Source organism: Loxodonta africana, chromosome 24, assembly GCF_030014295.1.
Source record: "Loxodonta africana isolate mLoxAfr1 chromosome 24, mLoxAfr1.hap2, whole genome shotgun sequence".
Taxonomy (NCBI): domain Eukaryota; kingdom Metazoa; phylum Chordata; class Mammalia; order Proboscidea; family Elephantidae; genus Loxodonta; species Loxodonta africana.
In genome coordinates this window covers 7,734,859-7,755,674 of record NC_087365.1, presented here as the reverse complement: position 1 = coordinate 7,755,674, position 20,816 = coordinate 7,734,859, and the positions used below count along the sequence as shown (strand labels likewise).

At 43.3% G+C, this 20,816-nt stretch overlaps 1 protein-coding gene across 8 annotated transcripts in view; it reads left to right on the top strand.

The window, feature by feature from the left end:
• The window catches only part of RIN2 (Ras and Rab interactor 2), a 155,062-nt gene extending 135,238 nt beyond the window's left edge, over positions 1-19,824 (top strand). For 5 of the 8 annotated variants that reach the window (XM_023549986.2, XM_064275731.1, XM_023549989.2 and 2 more), the window contains 4 exons: positions 5,965-6,270; positions 8,295-8,426; positions 14,976-15,139; positions 17,962-19,824. In XM_023549986.2, coding sequence (XP_023405754.1) covers positions 5,965-6,270; positions 8,295-8,426; positions 14,976-15,139; positions 17,962-18,285 — 926 coding nt within the window. In that variant the 3' untranslated portion in view covers positions 18,286-19,824. Of the gene's footprint in view, positions 1-5,964; positions 6,271-8,294; positions 8,427-8,970; positions 9,108-14,975; positions 15,140-15,598; positions 15,776-17,961 lie in introns of those variants that run through there. The other 3 variants (XR_010319204.1, XM_064275730.1, XR_010319205.1) reach the window with 3 other exon arrangements.
• Positions 19,825-20,816: the final 992 nt, after the last annotated feature.

Sequence of the window (20,816 nt, the reverse complement as noted above, 5' to 3'; positions counted from 1 at the left end):
TGTGAAAACAAAAGCTTAGTGAGGTCGAGCCGCAGTCTAAGATCAAAACCAACTCATGTGGCAGGCTCTTCCAACCCCTCAGGGAAGGTCAGCTACTCTGCCTTCCTGTGGCAGAGAGGGGTTGTCTAAAGGTTTCTCATCATTTCACTGGGGCCTGGGTTTGGGGGAAGAAAGACCACACAGGTGAAGTCACATCACATCAGGGTACATGCTAACCGTAAGACATCACTGATGATACTAACCTTGATCACCTGGCCCAGGGAGTATTTGCCAGGTCTCTGTACTGTAATACCTTTGCTCTCTTTCCATGCTCTGTTCTTTGGAAGCAAGTCACTAAATTCTGCCCATACTCAACGGATGAGGGAGAATTCAGCTTTACCTTCTGGAGGGGGGAGGATCTGCATAGATTATTTGGGACTTTGTAAGGAAGATTTGCCTTTTCTCCTCTATCAGTAAAGCTAAAGCCTTTTACTGGAAAGCACTGGAATCAGTCTGACAGATTCCTTAAATAAAATACTACATGAATACAACCTACACAATTGCCTTTCTCAATGTGGATTCTTTTTTTTTTTTTTTTTGGTATATACGTATTTATATATATATATATATATATATTTTTTTTTTTTTTTATTGTACTTCAGATGAAAGTTTACAGAGCTAGTTTCTCATTAAACAGTTAATACACATATTGTTTTATGACATTGGTTAACAACCCCACAACATGGCAACACTCCCTTCTCAACCTTGTGTTCCTTATTAACCAGCTTTCCTGTCCCCTCCTGCCTTCTAGACCTTCCCCAGGGCTGGTGTGCCCTTTTAGTCTCGTTTTGTCTTATGGGCCTGTCTGATCTTTGACTGAAGGCTGAACCTTGGGAGTGACTGCAATACTGAGCTTAAAGGGTAAACAGGGGCCACACTCTCAGTGTTTCTCTGGTCTCTATCAGGCCAGTAAGTCTGGTCTCCCCTTGTGGATTCTGATAAAGCCTTCCTGCCACACGGTTCCTCCCACTCCCTGCTTTCCCAGCATTCTTCATCACCTCTGCCATGACATAGAGCCAGCTGGACTTCTCTCCTCAACAGCAAGTCCTCTGAAAACCAGGTCTGGGCTTTTTTGACTTAAGCCATTGGTAGTCCCAAGGGCAAAGCACCGATGGTGCCCTTCCATGTCCCTGACACGTCTTTTCTTTGGACACAGTCTGATTTCCAGTTGCCAGCATCTGTGACACTTTGCCTGTCGTGTCCTCACGCCACCAGAATCCTTGGACAAGGGAGGCGGGGAAGGCTGGGAAATGAACGCCCTCCTCAGCCTCCAGAAGCAGCCTTCAACCAGTGACTACAGGGAGTAAACAAGTAAATAACCCAGCACCTCTTTTCTGGGTGGGATGCTCCACGCTGTCTCAGGAGTTCCCAGCAGGACTGAGTTCCAGATACCTGCAGTGATGACTTGCTTAATAAATCTTGGATGGCAGTGACATAGACAGAGCCCAGCTGGCTGTGGTGCAGGGCTTCCCTGCTCTTTCTAAGATATACATGCCTTCTCAGAATTTTAACCTCGCCTCTCGGCCTCTCACTTCCCCCTAGCCAAGCATGGGTGACCAGACACTACACAAAGCAAGCAGGTGCGTTTTCCAGTCATTGCAGCCCCCTGTCTGATCCCTGCAGCTCTTCCCCTGGAATCTAAGCTGTTGGTCAGAGTGAAGTAGGGTACAAAGCTCTGCCTTCCATTAGGAGGGCAAGTGAATTTCTTCTTGCAGCTCTAGAAACCAATGCTGTTAACCACTTCCTATAAATCACTACACTAAGCAACATAAAGCCACGGGGAACCCAAAAAACCACCACGTCTTTTACCACTTTTCTCTGTGTATGGACTTGGGGACCCGCTCAGAAGATCTTTACAATTATTTCCGGAAAACTTGTTTCCGGATTTGGCCGTTCAGCTAGTATGGTTAACATTTGGTTTCTAAAATTCTAAATGTTTTAGCTGCAACAGCTCTGTAGTATGCTTCTTGTTATTAGCAAGACAGAAAAAGACATTAACAAGCCCTACAAAATTAAAAGCATATAATCATCTTCCCCGGTTTTTTTTTTAACTCCCCGTAATATGTTGCGGAATTTTCTGGGTACCTGTTTGTATGTTTGTGGTTGAATACAGTTGATGTCACTCCAAGAACTCTGAGGCCAGATTCTTGGGTTTGAATCTTAGCTCCCTCTCTTGCTAGCCATGTGACATTGATCACTTTGAGTCTCAGTTGCTTCATCTGTAAATGGGATCATGATAGCCCTTACTTGTTGGCGTTTGAGGATTTGAAGAGGCACTGCATGTGAAGTGCACAGTGGATGTCATTGTTCTTACTGCTTCAAAGATTTTGTTTTGTTTTATTGGGATTATAGCAACCAGGAATCATAGAAAACAACAGAAAGTCGTTATATGTAAGCAATGTGACCAGTCTGTTCTTTCTGTTTTTGTCTGAGCTATTCCACGTTTTGAAAGATTCTCTGTTCTCCTTTTGTTTCTTCAAATCATTTTTCTCTCTTGCTTTACGAGAAGAACCTTGTTTTCCTATTGGTGAGCGCCAACTGGGTCATGGTTCCCTCCTTTCATTTGGACTTTTTCTATTTCTTCTGTTTATTAGGGATTTAGGAGGGGAGAAGCTTAGAGATAAAGCCCTGAAAAGGAATGCAAAGGGACCAATCTTTCTTATTTTTAAATTCTGGCCTTAAAAATATACTAAAAAAAAAAAGAGAAACCCTAATAGTAATTTTTTGGGGGCGGGGGGCAGTTAAGAAAGTGGTCTACTCACTTGGCAATTGGTCCCAGGCTTCAACCCTCCTAACAGATTCAGCGTCACCATTTATGCCTAAGGGTAGGTTTGGGGCAAAGGCTGGTACCCCCTTCCCTGGCAGCACGGGTGAGTTACACGAGGGAACCCACACATGGCTGCTCGGCAAGGAGTTTTCTATTGTTGTCCCCCAGTAACAGTGCACACTATTTGGAGGCGATTTGTATTAACACCCTGGTCCAGCAGCAGCCAGGCTCCTTCTGGCAAGTTAAAACTTCCCCTTGGTGTTCAAGGTGACAGTCCCAGGCTGGGTCTTCAGGTGTGTCTTGGTCATCTAGTGCTGCTATAACAGAAATACCACAAGCGGTTGGCTATAACAAAGAGAAATTTATTCTCTCACAGTTCGGGAGGCTAGAAGTCCTAATTCAAGGTGCCAGGCTTTCTCCCTCTGTTGATTCTGGAGGAAGGTCCTTGTCATCAATCTTCCCCTCATCCAGGAGCTTCTCACCTTAGGGACCCTGTATCCAAAGGATGTACTCCGCTCCCAGCACTTCTTTCTTGGTGGCACAAGGTCCCTCTCTTCTCTGCTCACTTCTTTGTTTTATATCTCAAAAGAGATTGATTCAAGATACAACCTAATCCTGTAGATTGAGTTCTGCCTCATTAACATAACTGTCTCTAATCCTGCTTCATTAACCTCATAGAGGTAGGATTTACAACACATAGGAAAATCACATCAGATCACAAAATGTTGGACAACCACACAATGCTGGGAATCGTGGCCTAGCAACAACAACAACAATGTTCCACTGTGTAAGTATATCCCAAGTATCCGTTCTATTGGGATACATTTTGGGGTTGTTTCCAGGCCTTGACTGTGATGAATGATGCTGCTATGAACATTCCTGTGCCTTCCTAATGAAAGATTGCCATGACTTTCGTCCCTCCTTGGAAGCCCCTTTCTAACAGAGTAGTAGCCACTTATAACCATGTGTGTAACTTGGAGAATCTTTGGGTGGAGAGGGCTAAACCGATGAATGTTTATAAAGTGTCTTGAACTTCAGAATTAAAAGGTCATTTAATTTGAAAGGAAACCCTGGTGGCATAGTGGTTGAGTGCTACAGCTGCTAGCCAAAGGGTCAGCGGTTCGAATCCATCAGGCGCTGCTTAGAAACTCTATGGGGCAGTTCTACTCTGTCCTGTAGGGTTGCTATGAGTCGGAATTGACTCAACGGCACTGGGTTTGGTTTTGGGGTTTGTTTTACTTTGAAAAGTAGTATGAGTAGTTGTTTAAAATAGTTATGGGGTCTTTGGCTATAACAAGCCATTAGACCTCTCTGACCCCCAGTTTCCTCATCAGTAAAACGGGCATAATATTAGTATTAGAAAAAAATAATGGGGTTGTTGTAAGGATTTGATAAGATAATGAAATAAAGTACTTAACGTAGAGCCTAGCCCTTAGGAGTGTGCAATAATAATTGATACTATTGGCTTTTTGTTACAATGGCCATGCAGGGAAAAGCCGAGGATGCTTGCAGAGAGTCGCATAAGTTTATTAACAGAAAAGCCAATGGAAACCAAGTAATTTGTTTTAATGTCAGACATGAAGTAAATACTTGTTTTGTTTTTCTTTTACAACCCCTTTTGCTTCACCTTTATTTCTGTAGTTATATATGACTCCGGATTTAAACAAAGAGTCTGCCTGGGTGGGATATGGAGGAGCAAAGAAAAATAGGGGCTGGGAAGCTGATCGTTATGAAATCTGTGTTAACTTTTGCAGCAGTTTTAACTTTGGGGCACAGAAGATTGTTTTAGGTGCATCTGGCTTAGATTTCATTTTGTCCGTGCCCTTCTAACAGTACATAGTACTTTTGATTCAATGTGCTCTGACCCTGTGTTAGGGATACCAAAGGCTAGTGAGATCATTCAACTCTTTCCGATCTTATAAGTATGCAGATTCTTGGCTTCCAAAATGGAATCACCCTAAAGTTTCAGACATTAAGTGCCGTTGTTGAGGAAGAACCGTGGTGTCTTTGCTGAGAACGTACAAACATTTGAGATTGCAAAGCTGATATTGCAAAAACAGAGAGCTTATCACTGTATAAATCTTCTTAAATTCTAGATCTCTGGGTTTATGGTACCAGTCATTTTATCGTCAGCCCAGAAAGCTACTCATTGTACAGCCAAACAAGTAAAAAAAAGAAGGAGAGAAAATAATGCCTTCTTCACCTAAAGGGCTGTCCTAATTCTGAGCAGAAATACATTGCAAAATTCTTTTTTAACTTTTTATTTTGAAATCATTGCAGACTTAGAGAAAAGTTGCAAAAATAATTCAAAGAAATGGCATATCCTTCACCCAGATTTTCCGAACGTTAGCTCTTTGCCACATTTGCTTCATCCTCTTTCTGTCTGCACACACATGCACAATACGTACATGCCCACGCATTTTTTTTTCCTGAATCCTGATTAGAATAAGATGCAGACATCATGCCTCTTTATCTTAAACACTTCAGTGTGTCTTTCCTGAAAAGAAGGGCATTCTTTCGCCTAACTCTAGCAAAGTTCTCAAACCCATGAAATTAACACTGACACATGACTATTATCTAATCTACAGACTACTCAAATCTCACAAGCAGTCCCAGTAAGATCTTTTAGAGCAAATGAAAACAAAATTTAGGAGGCAGGGTCCAGAACCCAATCCAAGATCACATGATGCATTTAATTGAGTTTATTTATCAGCAAATATTTTAGGGATTTTGAACCCTCACTAATAGAAAATCCTTGCTTTAAGATAACACGTTTGCTTTCCTGGGATTAGGTGAAAAGAAAACCGTCTTCTAGAGTATTTGTCTGTATTTCTGAGAGGGAGGAGGGTGGTAAAAAGTAGCTAAAGCAAATGTATTTAATTATATTTATTGTGTACAAGAGAAACTAAGAATTTTTTAGAATTAGAATTTATCATTGATTGTATACAAGAGAAACTTAAGAATTTTTTTCCTGGCTTTACAGAAAAACATCTTGGAGTGTGAGTCACAGTGCCTCTAAGTATTGTTTGCTAGTCGAGTGTTCAGTTGTAACTTGTGTGCCCTGTGACCAATGAACCCGCGTTTCAGACCCGTTCTGAGAAAGCAGACCGTGCGTTTATTTCGGAGAATGATCACAGTAGCTGCGCTTTCTTTGGCAGATGTGGTGCTGGAAAAAGCCATGCACAAGTGCATCTTGAAGCCCTTGAAGGGGCACGTGGAGGCCATGCTGAAGGATTTCCACGTGGCCGATGGCTCCTGGAGACAGCTGAAGGACAACCTGCAGCTGGTGAGGCAGAGGAACCCGCAGGAGCTGGGAGTCTTCGCCCCGACCCCTGATTTTGTGGATGTGGAGAAAATCAAGGTCAAATTCATGACCATGCAGAAGATGTATTCACCAGAAAAGAAAGTTATGCTGCTGCTGAGGGTCTGCAAACTCATCTACACTGTCATGGGGAACAACTCAGGTGAGATGGCCGCACTCCTGGCTCTTTGCCGCTGCCCCCAGGGCGTTGACTGGGCCACAGCATGTTAGGTTTTCTGATTCCCAACTTCTCTTCCCCTCAGTCTCTTGATTTCACAAGCAGCTTACAAAAATAGCAGTGTTAGTCTGATGTCTGGCAAATTAGTCATGTGCAAAACCTAAATAAACCCAAAAACCAAACCTGATGCCATCGAGTCAATTCTGACTGATAGCGACCCTTGAGGACACAGTAGAACTGCCCCATAGGATTTCCAAGGCTGTAATCTTTATGGAAGCAGACTGTCACACCTTTCTCCCATGGGGCACCCGATGGGTTCAAACAGCCAGCCTTTACGTTAGCAGTCAAGCACTTTACCGCTGTTCCACCAGGGCTCCTTAACACATAAATAACCCCAAATAAAGTAAGGGGGTGAGGGCCACAACATTTTTGTATGATGTCAATGTAATTAATCATTTAGAAGAAAAAATTTAGTTCAGGGTGGTGGTTACAAATCCAGTCTCTAGAGTCTGAGTTCGGTCACACTCTGTAAATTAGTTGATTAGCTATGACTTTCACCACGTTAACCAGCCTTCTAAGCCGCAGTTCCAGCAACTCTCGGATATGACACTGCCCTTCGTGAGCTGGAGGTTAGGTGAGTCAGTGCATGCATAGCACCAAGCACAATGGAGGTAGAAGCTAGTATCGTTACGTTTTGGCCAAGGAGGATCTTGTCAGTGATTTACAGAGTGTGTCAGAAACGTGGAGCATCCAGTAGTAATACCATTGCCTTGGAGCTCTGGACTCTGCGCTCTTCACTACAAGCTGAAGCAATGTAATTGGAATTCACCGAAGAGTTACCAAGCTGGAAAGTAAGCACTCAGATTTCCCTTGTGCTGCTTCCTGTAGCTTCAGGAGTAGCCATAATTCACAGATGTTGAATGAGCCCCGCATTGTTCTGGGTCGTCAGCGAGCCTGTTATAATTCTGTGGGCTGTTAACAGCTTTTCCTCCAAGTGAGGATGTTTTATGGGGGGCTCTGTCAACCACTGCCTTAGTAGATAGGAAAGTGTGTGCAGTCTGCAAAGTACTGAGTGATGGTACTCAACCGTGGGCTCTTGAGCTGGTAATGGAAGCACAGGAGCCTCGCCTCTGCAATCTGCAAGCACATTTCACATACACCAAAATATGTTTTCTGTAGTTCACGACATTATTTATAAAAGTTCCCAAAATATTATTTGCCGGGGGATACATTCTTCTAAAGCAGGGCTCCTTGACCTTGGCGCTGTAGACATTATACACCGCCGGATGCTTTGCTGCCGGGGCGGTCTTGTGCATCGTTGGAAGTTTAGCAGCATCCTGGATGCCATTTCCGGCCCCACCCTGCAGGGGTGTTGACCAAAAATGTCTCCAGACGTTGAATCACTCCTAGTCAGGAACCATTGCTGTAAAGACAACTAGAAATAAGGACTAAAATTTTTTTGCCATATGTTGCAAATATACATTTATTAATAAATGTATATTTATTAATATACATTTATTCAACATATTCTGAATTGGCATGCTTAACTGTGTGCTCAGTTGAATATAAAGCTTATTCCCAGCTTGAGTCTGGTCTTCCTACGTTTACAATTAATTTGCACAGAAAGCAATTCCAAAGAAGGCACAAAGAATTAGTAAATTAAGTATTTTGTACATGTTTTATAATATGTCTGAAAGTTAAAATATTCAAAAGTACTTTATGTTCTATTGCGTAACTAGGTGCAGATCAGAAGGCAGAAAGAAAACCTTTACTGTGTTAATTTACTCAAAGACACTCATTCTGAAATTGTAAATTAGGGCTGGTGGAAGAAAAGAGCAGCTGGATGGTTTATCACGCCACTCAGAATTTCAGAAACACCCACCACTGTTTATAAATAGCACATTTCCCTGGAGTGACTCCTCACCAGCTCATAAAAGCAGCAAGTAGGATAGGAAAGGAAGAAACATGGATAAAAATATTCCGCTCTTCCCCTTTTGTTCTAATCCCAGGGAGGATGTATGGAGCTGACGACTTCCTGCCAGTACTGACCTATGTCATAGCTCAGTGTGACATGCTGGAGCTGGACACAGAAATTGAGTACATGATGGAACTCTTAGACCCATCACTGCTGCACGGAGAAGGTAAAGGCGCTTTTTAAAAAGTGGGAGGATCTGGGCACGCTTTTTTTTTTGACATCTTACGAGTTAACCACAGTTTTTAAAAAATCGCTAGTGCTGATTCTTTCAGTGATTACAAATGTAATAGGAGTTTATCACAGAAAACTTAGAAAAGCTGGAGAAGCCCAAAGAAAAAAACGTAAACCTCCCGAAATTATATTTCATCAAGCCTGGTGAATTGCATTAAAAACAACATTCATTACAATAAATGCCATTTTTAAAAAGAAATGATTTCTTTGATTCCAAGAGGAAAATATGAACTTTTGTTAGAGAATATTTCCCTGCTGTTACATCAGGGAAACAGATGAACGTCTAGCTTTTGTTTTCATCTTTTTTTTTTTCAATTTTGTTTTCCAAATGAAAAGAGCATTGAATTTTCTTTTTTTCTATTTAAAAACGGCATCTGCTTCTTGCTAAGATAAAAATACAGTGGAGAAAAGTGTGGGTGGTTTGCCTTCAAATTACCTTGGCCATTAAATTTTCTTCTTTTGTCTGGCTAACCCCAAAGTGTTTTTGCAGAAATTCCTTCTCCTTACATGTGAGTTAGGCAGTTTATCGTGGAAATCCTCTGGACGCTTGACACCATAGTGCACAGCCTTGAAAAGCCAAAATAACCGGGACCGTTCTGCACATTTGGCATTTTCGGTGAGCACAGGCCAGAGGCATGGCGCTGGGCCCCATCAGTCTGTCCATTCTTACACAGCCTTGTAGCGCCGGGGTGGACCTGTGTAGCCGCCTCGTCGCGTTTCGTTTGTTCTCCAGTGAATGTAGTCTGGACTTGAGTAAAAAGTTCCCCCTGCCCCGGGGAATGCGTCATGCCAATCTTTTCTCTGAAAATAGACCACTTCTTGGAGGGAACCTAAATGTACCGCTCCCTCATCCCCCCAGAATTGCCCTCCGAAACCCAAACCCACTGCCGTCGAGTCACAGCGACCCTTTAGGACAGAGTAGAAGTGGCCCATAGGGTTTCCAAGGCTGTAATCTTTACAAAAGCAGACGGCCACATCTTTCTTCCACAGAGCAGCTGGTGGGTTCAAACCACCGACCTCTTTTGGTTAGCAGCCGAGTGCTTTAACCGCTGCAGCACCAGGGCTACTTGAATTTCCCTCAGCCTCCTCTATTCTTTACCCTGAGTGTGTAGGACCTTGGTTTTTCTCTGACCAGGTCCTTTTCCTATCAGGGCGTCATGAACTCCCACCCTTCCAGGGGTAGTGCTGACTCAGGATTGGGGAGGTGTAGGAGTGAGTCCCTTTATCCTCCACCCTCTCACCTGTTTCTCTCCCTGCACTAACACCCACCACGGAACCAGGCGCTCCATGATGGACTACCAGGACCCCCTGCATCTTTCCGTGCCTCTTCTCCTTGGGGACTGGACAGGTTTTGTCCAGGGACCAAGAGAAGCATACATTAGTCTCCATGCCATGCTCTCCTCCCTTCTACCATATTATTCTTACAATATCATACTCAATTATGATTTTGTTTTTAGTCTCAATCATGTTTAATTCTGGTAATAAGTATGTAGGATGCAGAAAATTACCATTCCGTGGCTGACAATGTATATTTAGGACAAACATTGGGGCCTAAGGTAGAGGCCACCACTTCCTGCCAACTTTGCCAGTGTCCCCTGGAGAAAGGCCCTGCTCTGGACACCATTGGTTACAGATGGGTGGATGATGGCATCTTGATCTCTAGGATTCGCAAGTGAGAGAGAAAGACAGCCACACAGCTAGTGAGCACACAAAGTAACCGGTGAGCCCATTCTTAAACTGGAGCCTGTTTTCTTTATTTAAATAAAATTTTTTTTTTTTGTCATTGCTAAGAATATACACAGCAGCACGTACACCAGTTCAACAGTTTCTACATGTACAGTTCATTGACATTGATAATATTCTTCAGGTTGTGCAGCCATTCTCACCCTCCTTTTCTGAGTTCTTCCACCGTTAACATAAGCTCACCATCCCCTAAGTTTCCTATCTAATCTTTCAAGTTGCTGGTGTCAGTTTGATCCCATGTAGAGAGATCCTAAAAGAGTTCAATGCTTGAAGGCAAACGTTTTTTACTAGTTAAGCTGAACTATTGTTTGGTTTAAGGAAGTCTTCAGGGAATATTTTTGGTTTACGGTTTAAAGATTATCTCAGGGCAGTAGTTTCAGGAGTTCATCCAGCCTCCATAGCTCCACAAAGGCTAGATTCCATGAGAATTTGAAATTCTGTTCTGCATTTTCCTCCTTTGGATCAGGATTCTTCTTTAGAATCTTTGATCAAAATGTTCACTAATAGTAGCTGGGCACCATCCGGTTCTTCTGATCTCAGAGCAAAGGAGACAGTTGTTCATGGAGGCAATTAGCCACACAGTCCATATCCTGCTCCTATTCTGACTCTCCTTCTTCCTCTGTTGCTTCAGGCAGGTAGAGACTAGTTGTTGTGCCTTGAATGGCCACTTGGAAGCTTTTAAGACCTGAGGCACTATGCACTAGAACAGAAGCACTGAACACATTATTAGGCCAATTAACTGTAATGTCCCATGAAACATGACCCTAAACCTCCAAACCAGGGAATCAAATCCCATGAGATATTTGGTTGTATATAAGCAGCTTCAGGAGCTTTTTTTTTTTTTTCCTTAATCGTTGTGGTACATATATCTATCACACAACTTTTTACCAGTTCAACTTTTTACAGTTGTACAGCTTATTGACAGCAATTATATTAATTGGCTCTGCAACCCTACCCTTAATCAGTACGATTTTTCTATCACAGTAAACTGAAACTCAGTGCTCAGTACTTCCCCTTTTCCCTCTCCCACCAACCCCTAATAACCACTAAGAAACTTTGGTTTGTATACATCTGCCTTTTCTTTCTTTTTTTTTTATTATTGTACTTTAGATGAAGGTTTACAGAACAAACTAGTGTCTCATTAAACAGTACGCCTATTGTTTTATGACATTGGTTAACCACCCCATGACATATCAACACTCCGTCCTCAACCTGATGTTCCCTATTACTAGCTTTCCTGTCCCCTCCTGCCTTCTAGTCCTTGCCCCAGGGTTGGTGTGTCCGTTTAGGCTCATTTTGTCATATGGGCCTGTCCAATCTTTGACCGGAGTTCACTTGCTTTTTCTTGTCTTTTTATGCAAGTGAAGTCATCCAATATTTGTCCTTTTTGATTGACTCATTTCACTCAGCATAATGTCCTCAAGCTCCATTCATATAGTAGCATGTATCAAGACTTTATTTCTCTTATGGGCTGTATGGTATTACATTTTACATATGTACCACAGTTTGTTTATCCATTCACCTATCGATGGGCATTTAGGTTGTTTCCATTTTTTGGCTATTGTGAATAATGCTGCAGTGAACATTGGTTGACAAGTATCTGTTCGAGTCTCTGCTTTCAAGTCTTTTGGGTATATACCAATGAGTAGAATTACTGGGTCATATGGTAGTTTTATTTTTAGTTTTTTGAGGAACTGCTACACTTTTTTCCACAATGGTTGTACCATTTTGCATTCCCACCAGCAATGGATAAGGGTTCCAATTTCCCCACATCCTCACCAATGTTTGTTATTTTCTGCTTTTTTTAATCTTAGCCATCCTAGTAGGAGTGTAATGGTATCTCATTGTGGTTTTGATTTGCATCTCTCTGATAGCTAATGACGTAGATCATCTTTTCATGTGTTCAGTGGTCATTTGAATGTCCTGTTTGGTGAAATGTCTTTTCAGATCCTTTGCCCAATTTTTGATTGGGTTATTTGTCTTTTTGTTGTTAAGTTTTTGAAGTTTTATATATAATTTGGTTATTAGTTTCTTATCAGATACTTGGATTCTGAAGATAGTCTCCAGTTAGTAGCTTGACTTTTCACCTTTTTGGTAAAGTCTTTTGATGAACAAAAGTTTTTAATGTTTATGAGGCCTTTTGTCTGGCTTTGGTACCAGGTAATGCTAATGTAATAGAAAGAGTTAGGGGATGTTTCTTCCTCCTCTATTTTCTGAAAGAGTATAAACAGGATTGGTGTCAGTCTTCTCTAAATGTTTGGTAGAATTCCCCAGTGAATTCATCTGATCCAGGACTTTTTTTTTGTTGTTGGGAGACCTTTGATCATTGATTCAATCTCTTCATGTGTTATGGGTCTGTTGAGACTTTCTGTTTCCTCTTGCGTCAGTTTGGTGGAGCAGGCTTTCATTTAGCTGTGTCTTTTGCTTCTCGGCCTCCATTCTTGGGAGAGCAGACAGCCCAGGCGGGGTAGCTGTGGTTGGAGGCCAGGTCTGCCCATTATCTGACTGAAGCTGTGCAGGCCAGAGGAAGGGGCTGCTGAGCAGTAGAAATGTTTTGCAGAGCTAATACTTCCGTGGTTGACCCAAAGCCCTCTTTGGTTTGCGGGCCAGTGGCCCACATCTCTGTTATGCTGTTTAAGCAGGTATTTTCATTTATAGAAGAGGCATCATACAGTCCCTTTTAAGTGCATGGCTCTTGCGGTGAGGTTATAGTTTGGCTGAAATTTAAAACCTTGCTCTAATTGCATCCATATGTTTCAAAGCATGGTACATTTTGTGGCCTGAACAGATCAGAGCTATGGAGACTAAAATTTGATGTCAAAAGGAAACCCCTCCCACTGGATTGTAACAGTCCTTCCAAGTTTCGGCTCAGTTATTAGCACCTCCATGGAGCCTTTCTTGAACACTTAAATCCATGTCGATTTATCTTGAAATGCAGCATTTAAATTCTGTACTACCCAGCTTCACACTCAATCGCATGCTGATTTGTCCATGGGACAAATATTTAGTAAAGATCAACAACTCAAAACTCCATACTAGGCACTGTGAGAGCTCCCAGTGAGGTGGTGGGGTCCCAAAAACTATTCAGATATCTATAAATAACAATCATGACATGTCATATGTGCACTGGAACTGTATTGGTCACGGTGGGCTAGGTTATACTACAGTAACAAATAACTCCAAACATCAGTGATGTGAAAACAATAATGGTGTTCTTCTCTCCCAAGTTGCATGTCCCTTGTGAGTTAGCAGGGGTCTCTGCTCAGGACCCAGCTAGGAGAGCAGTGCTGTCTTGCCTGTTTCTAGTTGTTGAACAGAGAGAGTTCTGCAGGGTCTTACATTAGCAATTGAGTACTTTATACTGTTGTGCAAAATTCCTTGAAGCACAACTATTTAACTGTTCATCTCTGGATGAATAAATCACCAATGCCTATTTTCTTTAGTAAAACTATAATTTTGTAGAGAGTAGAGACTCAGATTCTATTTGTTCTCAACCCACCCTGCTGTCTTCCTGTTTTGGGATCGCAGCAGAGATTCAGTAGGTATTTTGACAAAGAATGTCTCTAAATTTATAACGTTCAGTACCCAGTTATGGGCTTTTAAATACAGCTGGCTCTCCGTATCTGTGGGTTCTGCATCTGTGGATTCAACTAATCGAGGGTTGAACATATTAAAAAAAAAAGAAATTCCAAAAAGCAAAACTTGAATTTGCTGCACACCAAGCACTATTATACTGAATCCACACAATCCAAGTGATGTGTCGGCATGCCTGGCTGTAGCCTCCTGCCGTTTCACAGACCCTCAGTCTCTCTCTCCAGCACTCGGTATTCCGGTATTCGAGCATTGTTCACCCTGTGTCTTGTTCGCTACTTTGTGTTGTATGCACCCTACAAAGGTTGTGTCTGTACTGAACTTGTACGGGCTTTTTTTTCCTCATCATTATTCCCTAAACAATACAGATTAACAACTATTTACATAGCATTTACATCGTATTAGGTATTATAAGGAATCTAGAGATGATTTAAAGTATATGGGGGAAGTGCGTATGTTATATGCAAATACTAACGATTTTATATAAGGGACTTGAGCATCCATGGGTTTTACTATCCATGGTGGGTCCTGGAACCAGACTCCCCTGGATACTGAGGGATGACTGTGAACATTTGGGGTGTCCCCTCGTGGTCGTCTAGCACAGAGCTTACAAGTTCCTTCACAGGCACCTAATTATATTTTAGGACAAAATTATGAACAAATAAATCCATGTGCATCGCATAGTGTTGTGTTTAACACTCCCTAAGAATACAAGAAATCATTTCTAAATTCGCCATCTAAGGGGCAGCACATCCCTTCTTTTCCTTGTAAATTATTTTTTTCTAAATGTCATGTTACATTAGTCCCAAAATAAGGGTACGAAAGGGAAGCAAAAGGGAGAACTCATTTTGAATTACCCATATTTTTGTGAACACACTTGTGTGTTCTGCTGCTCTTTCAAAGTATATCGTTTCCGTAAAATTTAGAAAATATTAATTCCTGAAACAAAAGCCGAAGAACAGCTAGAGCCAGTAGATCTGTTGGCTTCTATGTCAGGCAAATGAATGAGTGGATAAATGAATGGCGCACCCTTGCGTGTGTGCTCCTGTGATCCCACAAGGAAACGCTTGTGGAAGAGATGGAGAAAATATAAACATGGCCTCTAATCATGTGTGAAGCTCAGACGACTCGCTCTTTCTGCCCTCCCCAGGAGGCTATTACTTGACAAGCGCCTACGGAGCACTTTCTCTGATAAAGAATTTCCAGGAAGAACAAGCTGCACAGCTGCTCAGCTCGGAGACCAGAGACACCCTGCGGCAGTGGCACAAGCGGAGAACCACCAACCGGACCATCCCTTCTGTGGATGACTTTCAGGTAGGGAAAGTGCAGACGTGCCCACGCTGCTTCCTTGTATGGCCAGAAGCCAGAGCTGGCTCCCACAATAGAGCACAGGGCCCCCCAGGCCCCCCTTTGTTGAGTCATCTGGCGGGAAGGGGGAGTTTTAAATCACCCTCAGCCCTTGTTGTTTCACTTCTCCGTTTTGTTTTAAAAATATGGGTTTGGCCCAAGTTTTGCTGCCCTTAAAAAATCTAAAGCAGGATTTCTCCCATAAGGTCCATCTTGGATGCTAGGCACCTGGGCAGGGAGAGAGTCACGAGGTTGAAGGAATGCTTGGCATTGGATATTTTATTCTATCGGGAGATGACTTGTATGAAGGAGGCTGGTCAAGTGGAGACAGCAGAAGTCAAGTGCTACCATCGTCCTAGTCTCTTTGAGGAGAGGGAAGGGTGCAAAAATGACTTCCCCTCCCTCCTTCCCTCTTCTCTTCCCCAGGCCCGAGTAAGAGACCCCGGAATCACAGCATCTTTGGCAGCGGTCAGGGCCAGGAAGTTGAGAGGGAGCCAAGTCCTGTCTAGGTGCCCAGGTCGGAATTTTTCATGACCAGACCATGAGTTGGTGGCCAGGAATGTGGAGTTTCCGAAGAGATTGTTTCTGAGAGAGGAGTGTCAGGTTAGGGGTATAGAAATCTTTATCGAACACGACAAATCCTGTTTGCTCATAGTCTGTAAAATTATGAGTAAGTCTGCACATGTTTTCAGATGTGTTTGAAAGGTTTTACATCAGACCATAAAGCCCACCTGTGCTTTGTTGTGGGTGCCACATGATTGTGCTTTCAGGCAGAGACTGGAAAAGTGTGGCCTTGTCTCCATGTCCAGCTCACCTGCCCAGATCATTTACCTTCCCAGTGCTCTGACAATAATCAAAAGGTACACTCAGTGCAGAATCAGCCCATCTTTGGATGGCAAGATCAGCAAATTCTTCACCAAGATCGCCATATTCTCAGAAATTCCTTCCGAGGCATGTAAATCTAAAAAGCAAGAAAGCATACTGTGTGCCTTCTTCCCCCTTGGGTTTAACAACAGTCCTGGTTAAGTGATTTTAGCAGACACAGGCCCCTGGAGTATGATCCTATTGGCTGTCTGAGGACAGGGTTCCTGAAGTCATAGACCCTTTGAGAGGAAGAAAAGAGGAAATGAGAAAAGCTTATTCTTCTCTCATCTCCCACGTCTTTCTTTCTGGAGCTCAGACACCACAGAGCCACTTGCTTCTGTCCTACCCCCGCCCCCATAGTCCCCCCACCTGTTGACCTTGCTCCCCTTGTAGATGCACACCTCTTTAGAATAATAACATAAAGGGAGAATTTCCTGCTTTCAGCCACAAAGTCACATTTGGGACTCCTAAATCTGGTGTCACAGACAGTAATGCTTCCTCACACTGGAAGAGGCAGCAGGTCTTAAGTGGCAAAGACTGTGGATCCCAGCTCTGCCACTTATTAGCTGTGTGGCCTTTGGCAAGTTACTTAACCTCTCTGTGCCTCCGTTTCTTCACTGGTCAAATAGGGATAGTGTATCCTTCCTTCACAGAGTTCTCATCAGGACTAAATGAGTAAAGACACAGGAAGTGCATGGGGCCAAGCATGGGGGGTGGTGTGGTAAGATGGAGCATGGAGCACACTGCAGTATCCGAACTCCAGAGCTTCAGAGTCTGTGCACCTCTGGCTCGTTCTTTGCAAATGTCCTCGGTAGAACGGGATGTGAGGCGTAGCTCACCTGTGCAAAGCGCAGCATCCTTCCCCAAGAGCTTTCCCTCCATCACCCCAGTGGACCCCGGGTGACCACATGGGGGCCTAGGTAGAGAGCAGCTCCTCCCTGACTCCTGAGAAGGGTCCAGACTTGTCACAAAAAAAATTATTTGTTTTTCATCTAAAATTCAAATGTAACTGGGCATCCTATATTCTATGTGATAACCCTATCCTAAGAAAGTGAAGACTGAAGAAGGTAAAACAAGTTATCCAGGTCACAAAATCTAGGAGAGTACAAGTTTAGGATTCTTTGAGCCTAGTCTGAGAGTTTGTTTGTGAGGTCACAGGTTTATTCTGTTTCACGACAGCACACGCCAATGTGTGTGTTTCACGACTATGCACAGTGCCCAGCCTGCAGGCATCTCCTTTTTCTTCCCAGCAACACCACTGTCCACGTAACCAGCTCCATCTCCAAAGGCTTTGGACAGAATCAGCATCTCCTGACTTTTCTCACATGGCACCCGGAGTCACGTAGATGGTGAACCACATGACATTGCCATTTTGGAAGGTCAAAAATAGGCAGATATTGGTGGTTCCACCTCACGTTATTGCCCTTGCCGAGGCTTCACGCAAGAGTGTGCCAAAAGGGAGTACAGTACGTGCTATTGTGTCTACGTGTGTTAAGTGGCTCCTGGTTCAAACTCTTTGGCTGTTTGGTTCATTTTTCAAGCTGGGAAGTGTTTAACCTTTAAAGTGTTAGGCAGAAACCAGCATCGGATCTGGTTCACACTCTTAACCAGAGGTTTCTTTACCCATCTTTATGATCAGAGCCAGGGCGGAATGGACTTTCTCCTTTTTATAATTGCAGTGAATTGACATGTGGCAAATCAGTCCATATAGTTGTCCTCCCCACTGTCCAAGTTAAGATCAGCCCCTTTTCCTTGTAATATGAGTCCTTGTGACCTTGTCTAGATGTCAGGGTGAGCCAGAGCCAATGAGGAGGCTCGCTGGTTAAACTTTCCATTGCATCTCAGCATGCCCATCTCCTGGTCCCTCTGGGTTTCTCTGAATGCCTCTTCTGAAATGGTCTGACAGCTCTTTTTCCACTCTGCAGAATTATCTTCGAGTTGCATTCCAGGAGGTCAACAGTGGCTGCACGGGAAAAACTCTCTTAGTGAGACCTTATGTTACCACTGAGGACGTGTGCCAGCTCTGTGCCGAGAAGTTCAAGGTGGGGGACCCTGAGGAGTACAGCCTCTTTCTCTTCGTTGACGAAACTTGGCAGCAGCTGGCAGAGGACACGTACCCTCAAAAAATCAAGGCTGAGTTGCACAGCCGGCCACAGCCACACGTCTTCCACTTTGTCTACAAGCGCATCAAGAACGACCCTTATGGTGTCATCTTCCAGAACAGTGAAGAAGACCTCGCCACCTCCTAGAAAACGTGAGAAACTTCCCAGCGGTGCAGCCAGAGGGGGTGAGGAGTGTTGCCTTCTGGCTTCCACATGCTTGAGCTAGAAAAGCAGTCACTCCCTTGGGACTTTGCAGTTCAGTGACTATGCCATGCGGGGTCAGCCTTGGCCACGGGCAGCTTCAGGCACAGTGCCCGAGCAAGGCAGCTGAGACTCACGAAGCAGGAAGATGCTCGCTTCGTGATGGAGGATTGCATTTGATGGTTCATGTGTTTTGAGATTGTTTGCCACCTACCCCCAGCCAGGTTCTGTGCTGGCTTGGATGTATGTATATGTGCTGAGTAAACGTTGTAAGGTACAAGCCTCCTCTTGACCTCACCAGCAGGTGTTTGACAAGACTGTCCGATGCAGTGCATCAGGTACAGCTCTCAACGCTGTGGATGGCTCCATCCTTTCCTTTCCCTTCTTTCTTTTTGTTTTTACAAAGAGCCTTTGTGTTTTTATATATTTCGTGGAAATTTTTATAGCAGTTGCAGGTAAACTGTCAGGATTGGTTTTTAAAATATTTTTGTAACTTTATTCTATAATTATGCATGTGATTTTAACATTTAATATTCAGAATAAACCTCTTGCTGGATTGGAGAGGATTGCATCTTAGAAGTCTCTTCTGTAACTGGATGTTTTGGCCACTCTGTAGAGAGAGGCCGCTGGGTGGCCGGGAGCAGTGTGTGACTGATACTGGCCCCAGGATGCCTTCGTAAATCACATGTCCCATCAGCTTGTTCATGTGCCATGGTGTTGTGCTGGTTTGTTTTTTAAACAAATGACACTGAAAATAAGGGAAGAAATGAATGTAGATGGAGGTCGGGAGAGAACATAGACTCTGAGAAAGGACTGGGGAATGTAGCCTGCTGGCTCAGGCTCTCTGGAGGAAGTGGGAAAAAGGGATTAAAGGAACCACAATATGCTTCAGATACTGTAAATATGCAATCAGATTGGACAGAATCTGTCCCGTACGGTATTTGCTTTTGGGAATAATTTTTAAAAAACCATGAGAAAAAAAATCAATGATAACACTTTTTATTTTTCCCCACATAAATGAAAACTTTTTTTTTTTTTTTAAATGAAAACTAACAGCATCAGATTGCTTTGGGCAGAAACCAAGTAATGTGTAATGTGGCTTTCGTTGAGTTAAATAAGATGCTGTTAGAGCAAGAGTTTGCAAAGGCACCAAAAAGCCCGTCGGCCATATAGGAAAGGAGAGGGAAGTTAAATTTGCATGTTTTATAAAACTTGTTGCGGGCACATAAACAATGAGGGTCTTGTATCAGTGTAAACAGGTAGTTACAAAACCACGTTGTTGTACTGTGTAAAGATGCGTCGTCATCTACTTTGGTTGGCTTTGTACCTTGTACCTTCTTTAGCCTTGGCTTTACTGTGTGTCTGGGACTCTCAGCACCTACCGTGTGTACTTCCTTTTGTAAACGATTTTTTCCATGGAACTTTGCACAGAATACTTTGTAATATTGTATGATAATCATGTGTGAAAATAATTTTTGAAATATTCCCGGGTTGTCTTCTTTCTTTTAGAATCAGAGTGTAGTCCTGCACCACACGAGGCCATGTACAGGTGAAACCCCAGCCAGCGTCTGTGGTTAGAAAAGCTATAGAAAGTACACGGAAAAGCGCCCTCTTTGGGGCAGCTTGTGTACTGATGTGGGGCAAGAAATAAGGAGCAGGAGGAGAAGATGGTCTTCTGACCTGAAAAGGATTTCCAGTACAGTGTTTTGCTGTGTTGGACCTGGACCAAATCATAGTTGATCTGAACAGGAAGTTAGCTGGGGCTGCAAGCACCACTTCCTGCCCCTGGTCCTTACGCAGCCCCATGCAGGGCCCTGGCTGAGAGTGCAGAGCTCTTTCACGATCAGCAGAGGGCAGCACTCATCATCAGAGGCATTGATAACATGGAGAATATCTCCCTATTTAAAACTAAGTCCTTGACTTGGCAGCCCACTGCCCTTGCTCTTGTCATAGTCAAACGTGGCTCTGAAGGCAGTGACAAAAGATAACCTTGTTAGGAATCTGGCGGCTCAGATTTCGGGTTCACAGCTTTGAATGACTACTATGTGTGCTGAGGACCCACCGTCTACTTGATAGCAGCGTCCTGGATGACACCCTGGATTGCAGCCCCCATTCTGGATGCTTTGGCTGCAAATGGAGTTTGCTTCTTGCATGTTCTTGGCGGTTGCAGTGATGGCCTGTAGACCGTTAAAACTGCGATACTCCTTTTCTTGGAGACTATCACATGTTATAAAGTAACAATGGAAGATGTTAAAGGCAGTTTAGTACCTAATTGAGATTTTTTCCCCCTCCTACTGCAATCAGATTAAAATATGACAAGAAGGAAATAATGAAGCGAAACATGGACATCTTTCTGATTGAAGCATTTTGTGCTGTGAGCAAATCCTCTCAGCTGTATCAACCTATAGAACTATTTCCTTTATAATCAGAAAGAAACGGTAGCAACTTAAATGTCCCACCTCAGGGGACTGTGATCC